General features: G+C 39.2%; 1 protein-coding gene across 10 annotated transcripts in view; it reads left to right on the plus strand.

The window, feature by feature from the left end:
• LOC127434615 (receptor-type tyrosine-protein phosphatase mu-like) overlaps positions 1 to 14794 on the plus strand; it is a 316778-nt gene that overhangs the window by 146050 nt on the left and 155934 nt on the right. For all 10 annotated transcript variants that reach the window (XM_051687456.1, XM_051687457.1, XM_051687461.1 and 7 more), the window contains exon 7: positions 5451 to 5744. In XM_051687456.1, the coding sequence (XP_051543416.1) occupies positions 5451 to 5744 (294 nt within the window). The remainder of the gene's footprint in view (positions 1 to 5450; positions 5745 to 14794) is intronic.

The raw sequence follows: 14794 nt of genomic DNA on the forward strand, positions 1-14794 counted from the left end.
TGTTGTGGGTGTTGGTGTAGTGATGCTTGTCTTTGGTCACACCTGCACAGAGCTGTCAGTATGATGGATGATCCATTACTGCAGCTGTAATTGGCATTCTCCACGCTTCAAATCGATATGCTGTTGTGCGCTTCCTGAACGCCACAGACCTGCTACTTCAATTCAGCCTTCATGAGCTCTCAATCTGTAGTACACAAGCCCCCACAATCCTGTATGATTGTATTCCTGTATGCTGAAGAGATGTGCTCAGACCTCCACCAGCGACTGTGACGACTTCATATTCACTAGCACAACAAGAGAAGTTTGTATCTGTTCCCAACAGTGACTTTCACAGCGGGATCCATTCCAGAAGAATTTCTCCATTCATTTTCTCTACAGAAATTTCAGATAATTCTTCAATGAAGAGCTCTTTAAGCAAACCAACAATCTCGGCGATGAATCAAAATGTTACAATGCAAAAATAAAGTATTTGAAAATTCAAAAAAACGACAAAGAAACAAGACCCAATGTCAATATATACCAATTACTTATTCCATATTGCATTGCGAATTGCTAGCACAAAATTATAAAATATAAAGCTATTTATTATAAGTCATTGGTTACAAGTATAAAATACAGTATATTAGAGGGAAGTCTGCCTTCAAGTGTGTCTGGGAAGCTCCTACGTCGAAATCAGGCATTTAATATCATAATATATACCTCAGTGGTAAAATACGCTGGCTACCACCCCTGGAGTTCGCTAGCTCGCTAGTTTGAATCCCAGGGCATGCTGAGTGACTCCAGCCAGGTCTCCTAAGCAACCAAATTGGCCCGGTTGCTAGGGAGGGTAGAGTCACATGGGGTAACCTCCTCGTGGTCACTATAATGTGGTTCGTTCTCGGTGGGGCGCGTGGTGAGTTGAGCGTGGTTGCCGTGGTGGATGGCCTGAAGCCTCCACACGCGCTATGTCTCCATGGCAACGCGCTCAACAAGCCACGTGATAAGATGCGCGGGTTTACGGTCTCAGACGCGGAGGCAACTGGGATTCGTCCTCCACCACCCAGACTGAGGCGAATCACTACGTGACCATGAGGAGTTAAAAGCACATTGGGAATTCCAAATTGGGAAAAAAAGGGAAAAAGAAAAAAAAAAATTCACAATATATACAACAGTTATTTCCGGTCCTCGAATCTGATTGGACGAGAGATGTTCTATGAGTACTGATGGTCTGACACCACCAACACTCAGACTCTTCACTGTGTGTATCGCTCCGCTTGTGTTCGTGCCGTTCTAAACTAAAGTGCCAGAGCAGTGCAGATGTGCTAAGAGATATGTCTCTTTACATTTAATTTTGTGACATTACATATTTTAGCCAGCAGGTGGAGGCAAAAAAACATTTTTGTGTGTAATATGAGCCAGTTAGGTGACATGAAGTGAGTCAGCATCAGTCAGTGTTTACATTCATCAGCACTCCGTGATCGTTCGTATTACTACTACACTACTAAAGCTAGGAAATAGCTTTAAATGGCTTTATACGAACAACTTCAGCATTAGGCTCATCACAGCTGAGAGACTCAACAGACTGATTAATTACACAAACTCAAGGCGCTTACCTCTTACCGGAGTTTCCACATTGGAGAGGACAAAATGGCGGAGGAGATTGCGGTTTCTATAGAAGTGGATGACTCTTTCGCACCGGCTACCACGAAATAGGGAGGAATACCCCCGCTTGGACGGCTATTTTTCCACTGAGAAAATAGGATGAATTTCACAAAAATGAAAGCTGACTAACATACTACAGCATCATCAACAGGTGATCGCACACGCTCCATCTCTCTCTCTCTCTCTCTCTCTCTCACACACACACACACACACACACACGCATCCTTGTTTCTCCAATAACATGTTAGAAACAGTCCAAGCTGTGATACTAGTAATTCTGAAGTGATGTTTTTGAGAGGCTTGGACGCATCATTTGGGTTGAACCAGCAACGGCAGATTCTGATCCGTCGCGTAAGAAAGTAGTTCCATGCACAAATGCGTTTTTTTGTGACCATACTCAGTTTTTCCAATTTTTTTTCATTGAACTGTATATAATCAATATCACTCTTGCAATCGTGCTATATGGCCCTAAATCAGCACTGCTGTGATTACCTATGGCATTACGGATTACCTGATGTAGGGCCATATCACACTCTTGTTCGTGTGATATTGCTTAACTGTCACTCATTCAAGTTGGAAACAAAACTTGCTGCATTAGCTTTGCACTAGTTGAATGTCATAAATAGCAAATCAGTATTTTTGAAATAAAGCACCAACAACTGAAATAACTTGCAAAATCATTGCTTTCCATCATATTTCATGTTGACATTTCGGGTATCATCTAGAACATAGAGTTTTCCACTTGTACTGCAAATATGACTTCACTTGGTCATTCATGTGCTTGGAACTCGTAAGTACGATTACGATTACACTTGAAGAATGCATATATTATAAAATACTCAAATATATAAGATTATCAAGATTGTAGAGAGACTGATTTGATTACATCACTTGCAATGCTTCATGGGCGCTCAGATTTCCATGGTACAGTAACAGCGACTTCTCGGATCTCACTTCAGGATTGTGGATAATATAGTATTTCGCTGGGAATTCGACAATTAACACATTTATTTTAAAGTGAATTTGAAATCACTTGTCATTTCTACAGAAGCTTTTATCATCACTTAACCTCAGACATTTGTTTAAATAGAATTTTCAAATGGAGAAAATAATGGGATTTTATTGCGCACTCTCTCTTTCAAACTTTTTTTTTTTTTTTTACCAAGAAAATATCCATACAAATGATCAACAACAACAACGACTCATAGTCATATTTGTTCAGGTTTCCACTGACAGGGAAGCAAGCTGGCATTTATTTCTTAATAGATTTTCACGCTCTAATGGGTGTGTCTTACACACTTCTACATGCATAAGTGTGTGTGTGGCGTTCTGGGCCGTGAAGTGGGTCACGGGTGAACTGGAGCAGGACCATCGGGGTGGTGACTAATGAAATTGGGCTCCTATGTAAAACAATGAAGGTCAGGAAATTAATTGGTTTAACTCATTACCACAGAGAAATCTCTCCGCCCCGTCAGAAGATTACACTCCAGATTGGGAGTCGTGGCTTTTTGTGTAAGACCGCCGTGCGGCCGCTTAATTGTGCCCACTTATGAGCAAAGCTCATAGATACAGATGGAATTAATCTCAGGCTCTTTGTTGAAGCTTTCACTGATCTCACCGTTTCATTAACAAAATTACCAGGCCGTAGAGCACCATGAGTAGTATGCTTGAAATGTTGTTTTGGAATACAAGCAAATGAATGTCATGTATCATCAGATAATCTAATTTAGTTTTCAACTGCCTAAAATGATTATTTCTTTGTTTTACACTGTATATGTTAGTATAGTTTCACATACCCTGACTAACGGCATGAAGTCTGGTCCACTTTGCATCCTATTTTGCCCAAGATCCGCACATTTAGACAGGGAAAGACTGTCTTGTTTGGACATGTAAAGCGACCAACCACAGTTTGTTTGTGTTTACTCGCCATTTCGGCATGTGTTTATATGAAATAATTAGAATCACAACTGTACCAATTCTTATAAATTTTCTAATTAAAATAAGCTGACTTATTTGAACACAACTTGCTTCACAGAAAACAACAAAAATAGTGGGAAAATGGGTGAAGACTTTAAAATCAGAATTTCAGTCTGTCCCAAATGAAGAAATGCTGATTACTTCACAGACATTACTCAGAAAACAAAGAAGTATATTACAGGGCCCCTTAGAGGACAGCGTGGGAATTAAATATATATATATATATATATATATATATATATATATATATTTAAGAGCAAAATCTGCTCTTATATATATATATCCATATATCTTATGGCTCTTATATATCCGTAAGAGCAAAATCTGTACATTATTCCAAACTTTTGGCTCCCAGTGAATGTATGTATGTATGTATGTATGTATATATATATATATATATATATATATATATATATATATATATATATATATATATATATATTTATGTGTGTGTGTGTGTATATTATGAAATATGGACCTACAGAGCAGAGATGATGAGTTTGAGTAAATTATGAGAAATTTTTAATTTTTGGGTGAACTATTCCTTTAACAATAGTAACTGTAGTAAAATCATGGCTTTACTATTGCAGTAACAATGAGAGTCGCATGTTTTTTGTTTTTGTTTTTGGGGGTGGGGCAGAAACATGGTTTTCTATAGTAATATTGTAGACTGTAGTAACCATAGTTTATTACTATGTAGTAACAAAGGTAATTACAAACAATGCTACTGCGCATGTCTGGTCCTGAAGCATTTCTGGTAGCTTCATTTTTATAACCCAGAACTGTCAAAACACAATGACTTGCGTGTACTTTACTTATTGAGTCTAGCTAACAGAATAAGATATATACAAAAACTGAATATAAACAGTAAGGTGTCTTACCGAATCCTTCAAAAAAGACTTTGAGGTATCAGTTTTTCTCAAAGGACATCAGATGCTTTCCAAGAAGTTACTTTTTTTATTGCTTGGATAGTGTAACAGAAAATGTTCAAGTTTACAAGCTTACATGAAATAATGTACATTCGCCTGAAGTGACGTTTCCATACCATTATCTTATTGACGCTGAGTGCGTCTTCACTGGAAAGGGCACATAGTAATCAGTTAGTAGTAGGATAGTAGTTTAAATGCTTGGGAATAGGTCAAGAATATGTGATCACTCCCATTATAATCAATTAAACTCTTAACACTGCAAGCACGTAACATGCACAACTTTATTGATTATAACGGGAGCGATCTGTAAGGTCGATTTCTGATCCCGTAAAGAAGTACTCTGACTGAGCTAGCCAGCTAGACTGTAAATATAAAATTTACTGTTAGTTGGCCAAAATTTCGTTCACTTACAAGTGCGTACAGTATCCAGCTGTCTCGCTGTGCTGCTGCGTCCATATGTGTTTTGTTTTTCAGAAACACTTTAATTTCGTTAGTTCCAGGCATCCGAGGAGCATCTTGAAACCGAACAACAAGGTCCAAATTTTAATGTTGACATTTAATGGCAATCATGTTAACGTTACAGCTACCTTTGAATCCCTCTCGCTGTTATTTTGATTGTGTTTGATATTGAAAAAGATGTCACTTCCCAAATCCATCAAATATGTTAGAAAAGTGGTCTAAATTTACACTCTTACATTACTTGCTACTAATTCCCCATACAGCACTTCGCAACAATTTATGGCAATTTCAACGTACTTTATTGACATGATTATTTCGACATGTATTATTGCCAAATGATCAATATCTTTCTGAAGATGCCACATACCTGGCATACTTATGTAATGTTAGTTATATTAATGTTCTGACCCTCACTAATTAAAATGCTCTTTATATACTCAACAGAGCCTCCAATCCCCATCGCTCCCCCTCAGCTGACCGCCGTGGGCGCCACCTACCTGTGGATCCAACTCAACGCCAACTCCATCAATGGCGATGGCCCCATCATCGAGAAAGAGGTGGAGTACCGCACGCTCTCCGGCAGCCTCATCGACAACCAACCCGTCGACAAATCAAACCACAAGATCGGTCACCTGGACCCTGACACCGAGTATGAGATCAGCGTCCTCCTCACCAGACCAAACGAGGGAGGTACCGGAGCTCCAGGACCGCCGCTCAGAGCCAGAACCAAGTGTGCAGGTGAGCGACTTCATACAGTTCTTCTACGAAATCTCGTTTCTTATGAACGTGTAGAATTGTTCTGCCCAGATGTGATGTTGTGTTTTGGTGGTAAAGGTCAGTGCTGGTAACTGGAAGGTTGCCTGTTTGTAAGGAGTCTGCACTTTGGATAAAAAACTTCTGTATTTGTTGTATTTGGTTGTATTTTCAATCCAATATTGTGCAAAGATGTCTTGCAGTCTGATCAACATGTCACCGGATGTTAAGCTGTAGTTTGATGCTTCGCTTCATAGAGTTCAATGCATTGGAGAACGTTGACGTGATTCGTTTGAAGTGGCCTTTAGTGAGTCGCAACATTTTGTTTATGAGTAGGCAGAAAATGAGCACATTACCTCGGCTTGCTAGTGCAGATGTTCTGCTCGTTTACCTTGATGGAGCTTTTGTTCTGAGAGAACATCGTTGAACATTGGCCTCATGTGTAGTCTAAAACTAAATTCATGACGATATGCGTTCGTTGTTGTTCACACGATTCATCTTCCAGCACAGTACGAGAGGCAGCGACACACGGCCCAGCCAATCTATCGCACCTGGAGGGGGTGCGACATCTCTCTGCTAATGCTGGAGGAGAACATTAGTGTTATTAAGGGTTTGCCAAAGCACTGGGCACATTAGCAACATGCTGCCGGACCCGCGGGCCACGAGCAAACGACATGCAATTATCACAGTAATTAAACAGGTGCAATGACTCTTATTTCCAATGACTGTTGTGATTAGAGCAGCGCTAGTAATGCACAGGGTCGCCGCGTGACTCTCCCACGCCATGCTAATCGCTTTTCCATTAGCCTGTGCGCTAACCGGCCATTAGCACATCACATGATGATTCATCAGCCAATCGGCTCAGGGCAATGAAGAGTGCAACAGAAACATTGCATTTACATAAATTACCATTTCATTAAATGCACTCGTTTGGTTATTAACATGTTATAACATATTATTTTGCCCTAGCTGACGGTCACAGGGAAGTACCAATGATACTGCTGTTTTTTGACATGTACAGTACCATTGTGAAACCATAGAAATGTAATATCATGGTTATGATTTGTATATCAGCTTCAGGCACTTTGATGTCCCAGGGGTTCATTTGTATTAAAAACAAACAGATTTCAACTGTTTTCTTGGTGTCATATGAAGGAAACGTTAAAATTGAATTGGACACTTTTCTCATATATGTTTGGTATTTATAAATGTCTTTTATGTATAGATTTGACTGTTTTAGCACCAGACCCAGACTTTCAATATTAAACTATGAGAATCCATTAGAAAAATACTAATTATTACATATTTAAAACTCTGATTATCTAAACATAAAGTGAAATAAACAGACCATTCAGTATTTAATGTGTGAAAATGATTTTTTTTTTAGTATTTAAAAAGATTACAGAAAAATGACGACTGTCCGACAGATGTGACTGAACCATTTTGCCCCTAATAAAGTTTTCAAAAGTTAGTGTACTTGTTAAACAAATGGACAGAAGTGTGCGTGAGATGAAATATGAGACAAAACAAACAAATATCACGTGAAATATCACTTGTGAGTAGATTATTTTGATCAATCAAGCTGTAAAACTATGTAAAAAGTGTAAAAGTAATATATATATATATATATATATATATATATATATATATATATATATATATATATATAATCATATATATTTTACTTGTAGAAGTCCACAGTGCTAAACATGCCTGAAGCTGAATGCCATAAATCAAATAATGGAATAAGTAAATGCATATTAAATTAAAAACTGTTGTCAGATGTCACATAAACAAGCCGGTAATTGTCTGAAATGTTCAGTAATCACCGTTGTAATTGAGGCTGTCTACGTTTAGACTGCGAGCGCGCAGGAACAAGCGTGTATCTTCAGATCTCAACGGGCGTAAAAGAGACGACTCATACAGATATCAGAGTGGCTGTAGATCATCCGTAGTGTCGACAGGAAAGAGCGGCACTTTGAAGGAGTCAAGACAGGCTGATGGGGGTGTTTGCGAGCTGGAACCTGCCCTGGACACCTCTGGTTAACACGGGGCCCCTCGTCAGCATAGCAAACATACCGCTCATACCTGCAGTGACTGTGGCACCCTCTGTGGAACGCACACACCTGCGGTCATGACACCACTAATGAATTACAGGCTGCACACAATTTCAGATTATAGACTTTAGTCAGAGTAGACATATTTAATTTGACACAAATGACAACAAGGCTGTGAGGAATAGAAGTTGTGAAAGACTGATATATCATTCAGCCTGATTAGTCAGCCGGTATTTGGTCATTTTGCAATTATCTGAATTGTAGAGCTGGGCGATATATCGAATATAATTTTGCTGGCAGTATGAAATTATGCAATATTGTGAATACCGTGATCCTTTAGCAATGCACAATTAATTAAAAAAAAAAAAACTTACAAATCACTGTCATATGTGATTATTATTAAAATGCTGAAATGTCATTAAATTAACACCGTATCATAGAAAAGGAGGAGATGACAGCATTTTGCTAATTTTGTAATGAGGAACATTAAACTTCAGTGTTCTGCTAAAATAAAAGCTCTAGGTGATGAAGAAGTAATTGTGCAAGGACATACTTTAAACAAAATAAAAATAACAATAACAAATCTAATCCTTAAAATGATGATGATGATGATGATAATAATAATAATAATAATTCAGTATTATATTATAATTCAGTAATAAACTCGACTGGGTTCCACAATAATAATTCAGTATTATAATAAAATCCAACTGTTTCAAAAATAAGTGAGTGAATTTGTAGTTTTTGCACATCCTGTTCATTCACAAGAAATAATTTAGTTAAAATATATTTAGGTAGATAGTGCTTATTATTACTGTACTGTTCTATATTTGCATAAAACTGAGAATTATTAAATAGAATTCTCCCTTGAGTCCATTTAGTGAAAAACTGTGTGAAACCTGCCTTCATTGTTTTTCACTAGATTTCTATTTCAGGCTTGAAACCTTTTGAATGCACTTATTTCTGTTGGGTTGAAATTATAGTTCTTCTGATTTAAACACTTTTATGCCATTTTAGAGCAAACACATTATAATCAAGATTTTGATTGAATGTAATTTTTTATACACTGATGAGCCAAAATATTATGACCACACATAGGTGAAGCGAATAACGTTGATCATCTCCTAACAAGGCAACATGTCAAGGTCTGGGTAGATTAATTGGTAACAATCAGTTCTTGTGGTCAGCGTGTTGAGTGCAGGAGTAAAGACCTGCGCGACTTTGACAAGTGCCAAATTGTGATGTCCAGGCGACTGGGTCAGAGCATCTCTGAAACGACAAGGCTTGTGGGGTGCTCCCGGTCAGCAGTGGTGAGTACCTACCGACAGTGGTCCGAGGAGGGACAAACCACAAACCGGTGACAGGCTGTTGGGTGTCAAAGGCCTGTCGATGCACTAGGGCAACGAAGGCTATCCCGTCTGGTCCGAACCGACAGAAGGTCTACTGTGGCACAAGTCACAGAAAATGTTAATGATGATGACATGAGGAATGTGTCACAACACACAGTGCATCGCACTGTGGCAGGGAAAGCAAGAGACAGACACAGTGGGTGTGGTGTCAAGCCTCGTAGAGGCATGTATTAACAATAATAATAAACATAAAATGTCCATAAATGGAGAAAATAAAGTGTCCAGGGGAAAAGGTGATCAAAACTAATGGGAATCTGGCATCCTTGCGGTGAAACAGGGCTCCGTGAAGGGAGGGGAAGTGTCCAAGGAATGGCTTAGGCATGATTGGGGTCCGACGGCCGCACGTGCTCCCCTCCTGTGTCCGCGGTGCATGGGGCGGCGGCGGCGTCTTTGGCGGTCTGTTTTCCCAGGCCTGCGGCAGGTGAGAGGAGAAGGCGACCGTCCTCTAGTTGCGTGCTGTTCTCCCCCGGCAACACATCGAATTCGCGCTGGGTGGTCCGAACCCTAATTCGGCCGAACCCTCCCTGCTCTAGTCCAGGCCGTGCAAGGATGCCAATATGTGCACATGTGGATATTTGAAGCTGGCTTCCCAAGAAGAGGTGCGCTCTGCGTTTTAAAGAAAGCAGTGATGAGGCATTATTCACATCAGGTGTGCTTCATCTACCACTGTCAGAACGAGGCTTATTATCTATGCACCTCTTCTCGCTTTTCTGCCCAACTCCCATCGTGAGCCTGGCTGAAGGACGGCCCTAAGAGGCAGGGGCAACGATGACGAGAGGGAGGGGCGGATCATTCCACCACACGCACCCTGCTGCATATGGAGCTGTGTAGCCGCAGACCGGTCAGAGTGCCCATGATGACCCCCGTCTAAAGTGCCTACAATGGGCACGTGAGCATCGGAACTGGACCTTGGAGCAGTGGAAGAAGGTCACCTGGTCTGAAAAGTTCCATTTTCTTTTACATCACGTGGACAGCCGTGTATGTGTGTGTCGTTTATCTGGGGAAGAGATGGCACCAGGATGCACTGTGGGAAGACGACAGGTCGGTGGAGGAAGTGTGATGCTCTGGGCAATGTTCTGCAGGGAAATCCTGGGTCCGGCCATTCATGTGGATGGCAATTTGACACGTGCCACCTACCTAAACATCATTGCACACCAGGTACACCCCTTCATGGCAATAGTATTCCCTGATGACAGTGGCCTCTTTCAGCAGGATAATGCACCCTGCCACATTGCACACATTGTTCAGGAATGGTTTGAGGAACAAGATGAAGAGTTCAAGGTGTTGCCCTGGCCTCCAAATTCTCCAGATCTCAATCCGATTGAGCATCTATGGGATGTGCTGGACCAACAAGTGCGGTCCATGGCAGCTCCACCTCGCAACTTACAGGATTAAAGGAACTGCTGCTAATGTCTTGGTGCCAGATACCACAGGACACCTTCAGAGGTCTTTTAGAGTCCATGCCTCGACGGGTTGGTGCTGTTTTGACGGCACGCGGAGGACCAACAGCATATTAGGCAGGTGCTCATAATGTTTTGGCTCATCAGTGTATACATGGAGATATCATTTTTGTTGCCATATTGCCCTGCCCTGGTGCACTGACAAATAACTGTTCCTAATTTGCAGATTAAAAATGGTATCATGTCTACATACCTACAATGGATAGTACACAATTTCAGTTTTTAAATATTTTTTTTTAGAAAAAGACAAATAGAAGTTTGGCCTGTCCTAAACCCCAATGACAGCTATTCAATATTTTTTGTTCTAAATCTCCTTTCGTTTATTTAATGTGTTGAATAATTTAGTGTGTGTCTGGAGCAATCTTTGTCACACGAGTGAAATGAATTATAGATATGTTGAACAGCCATCAGTCTTTGCTCAGTGCTGGAGTCACTCTGTGCCAAAAGAGAATCCAATAGTTTCAACTTTTTTCTGAAATATACAAATATATATTCATGGATTTTTGTCATTCTGGGTTTTGAAGTCTATCAGTTCCACAATGTTCCAAAAACAGTCATAACTCAGTTTTTCATGACATTTCCACATCTTTCACCCAAGGGTTTGTTTCCCTGTTGTGTCTTGAAAGCTTCGAAGTCAACATTGCGCAACATCATTCACACACAGACCGCAGGTTTACAGTCGGGTTCAATATGTTTTTTTATCTGTTGCAGTGATGGGAACATACAGGACACATATTAAAAGCCCGTCCTTTAGAGACCCACCGGACACTCTAACAGCGTCCTGCTAATGTCCTGCTGGAGACTTCTTCTCCCTCACTGAATCTTTGCTACATATGAATGATTTCTGGCTCTTTGCTCCATATTTCTCTCTGTTTCTTCACTCTGTACTCTGAGTTGCATCCTTGTCTCTTTACACGCCTGATTTTCACGCTCTGTTCCCCTGAAACTGTCTTGAATCCCTCTGCTGCTGAAACCCTCCGTCTCACTGGTGGTGGAAGGAAACAACCTTTGAATATTCTTATTGACTTCTCAAGATCTGGTTCATCAAATGAAACATCAGAGTCACTCGCAGTCTAATAGGTATTTTTACTCCATAATGAAAAAAAATATATATATTTTTTAAATCAGTAATTATATTTTGTATACAGAAAATTAAGCCTTTGAAATGATTTCTTGTATTGTGACATTACTTTCATAACAATAACCACAAAATGTTCATTACTGTACTACAATTATTATTATTTTTTTAACTCACATTAATTTTGAAAAATGATAATGATAACACGGCAAATATTGTAAAGGCCAGATACATGTTTGGCCATTCCTTGCTTACCAATGACAATGTTTTTCAATATTTGTTGAGTTTTTATATTTTATATATTATATATGTGTTTATATGATATTTTATATTTGTTAATTACTTCAATATAATGCAATGTTTTTATATAAATCAACCTAAATTAAAGGCAATGCAACAAATATTATCACGATGTATAAATACTTAATTTAAATAATATACTGTATAATTTTTTCCACATTACGGTAATGAGAATTTGAGGGAAAGTGTGCTTAATTGTCATGAAAATAATGTCACAAAGAAAAAATCTTAATGGTCTAAAAATAGGCTTCATTTTCTTAATACAAAATATAATTTTGCATTTTCTTTATTTTGATTTTATGGTGAAAATTACCAGGACACGGTCTTCACGGACATGGTTTCATTATGTGTACAAAAGGCTATATAAAAAACAACAACACATACAGTGTTTACAGTAATTATTATATAGTATAATTTAAAAAAAAAATTATATTAAATTTATATAATTATTGCTTAATATTCAGTATTTCTTATGTTTTTATAGTATATAATACTATACATATTTTAATTGTTTTATATTTTCTAAATATTCATATTTTTAATATGTTGTATTTTATAGTAGTAATATAAGTATTTTACTATATATTTTAATATTAATATAGATATACTATATTTAATATTTTTATTAAAAAAAATTATATATATTTAGTGTTTTTATATTAGTAAAATATAGGCTTTTTTTTTTTTTTAGAGACACCACTCACGTGATGTGCTGAGATCATATGACAACAATGAATGTAGTGTATTACAGCTGTTTTTAGTAGTCTTTAAGGCTTAAAAGTGTAAAAGTTAAAGTAACAGGTGGGTTTGATGGAGGAGCTGTCAAAGAGAGAGACGTTTACTGCCAGAACGCCTCCACTGTCTCTCTCTCTCCCATTGAGAGTCTGATCCGTTCTCTCTTCTCTGCGCTGTGCGTCTCCCAACAGGAAAATTAAACATGATGATCCCGCTGGAAATGAGAAACTAAATCTCTCTCAGCTCGACTGTACAGAGGTGAAAAAGCTCTCTTGAAAGTAACCTTCAGAACGACTTGACTCACCACAAGAAAAATTATCCCAGCAGTGGAAGAGGAACAGCATGTCACTATCATGCAGACTTCGTAGCTGGTGTAACACTTATCAGCAGCTCCCGCATGCGTGCCAGGGCCTGGCATATATCTCACACAAACACCTACACTCCAACTTCCATCAGTTGTTTCGCAGACGGATTATAGCTTCATGTTCCTGGTACAAATATGTATGCGACAGGCCACTGAGGAATGTCATTAGACGGGAGCTCGTCTGCGTTAGAGCATGCTCGAGTTTGGAGTTCTGTCACACTCTTGTCACTTTGGCAAGATGGTTTTCTGCCAGCTCGCGCCCGTCGCTGTGGGAGCGCACCACTCTGCTGCCCGTCAGAATTTGTCAATTACAGCATCACATTCGCATGCTCCACTAGTCAAGTGCTTCGAATGAGCGAGAGAGAATAATAAAGGATCTGACTGTCATTGTCTGTTGCGTTGTGTTCTGCAGGAGCCTGACGCATGTTAGCATGCTGTTTAGACAAAAAAAGGATTGCATTTCCTGTTTCCCTCACTCATGCTGCCACTAAACAGATCCTTCTCTCCATAAACTCTTATTCTATTGGTTCCACTGCTCAGCTGTGTTCGGAATAGTATACTAACATACTACACTTACTATGTGTGTGTATAGTGTGGACAGTATCCACATTTTCTGTAATAATTTTTAATGCTACCAAAATGTCATAAAAGCAGTATGTTTCACAAATCACATTACTTGTTTATTATAGAACAAAAATGTAGAATATTTAAAGAAATTAAGATAGTACGTTGCTCGCAGCCGCTGATCCAGAGTCAGCTTTTCCCATTCCATTCTCCTAGATATGGGGAGCTCTAACACGGAGCAGTTCAGCTGAATAAGTCAGTGAATTGAGCAAGTATTTCACTCTGAATATCATGTCGTGGTCAGAGGAAGGCCAGTCTTATAATCCCTCTGCCTAAATGCATTTACTGATTTTATTTATGCAGCGTGCATTTACACCTGAATCAATCATGTGTCACTCAACCGAATGTTGAATGTTAAATGCTTTCCACACAGAGCAGAGTAGTAGTTACGGGCAGCTTTAAAACAAAGCAATTCGGCTGCACAAACAGTCAGCGATCATTCCACGTTGTATGTAACTGTATAATCATGCCATGGCCACGGGAAGACTTCTCAGGGCTTATGCCTGTGCTATATTATACCACGAAAATGTGTTTACACACTTTTAAATGCAGCCTAAAAGGATCACTTAACCGAATGTAAACTTTTTGACAAAGTATTGCCTTATGAGGACATCATGAGTTCATTGAACATCTCTAGAAATCAAGCCTCCCATTCTCTAGAACTACAATACCCTTTATGCACACACATACTACAACTTCATTGAACATCTCTAGTAATCCTCCCAATCTCTAGAACTACAATACCCATCATGCACACACATACTACAACTTCATTGAACATCTCTAGTAAGCCTCCCAATCTCTAGAACTACAATACCCATCATGCACACACATACCACAACTTCATTGAACATCTCTAGTAAGCCTCCCACTCTCTAGAACTACAATACCCATCATGCACACACATACTACAACTTCATTGAACATCTCTAGTAAGCCTCCCAATCTCTAGAACTACGATACCCATCATGCACACACATACCACAACTTCATTGAACATCTCTAGTA

Source organism: Myxocyprinus asiaticus, chromosome 44 (assembly GCF_019703515.2).
Source record: "Myxocyprinus asiaticus isolate MX2 ecotype Aquarium Trade chromosome 44, UBuf_Myxa_2, whole genome shotgun sequence".
In the NCBI taxonomy this organism is placed as follows: Eukaryota; Metazoa; Chordata; class Actinopteri; order Cypriniformes; family Catostomidae; genus Myxocyprinus; species Myxocyprinus asiaticus.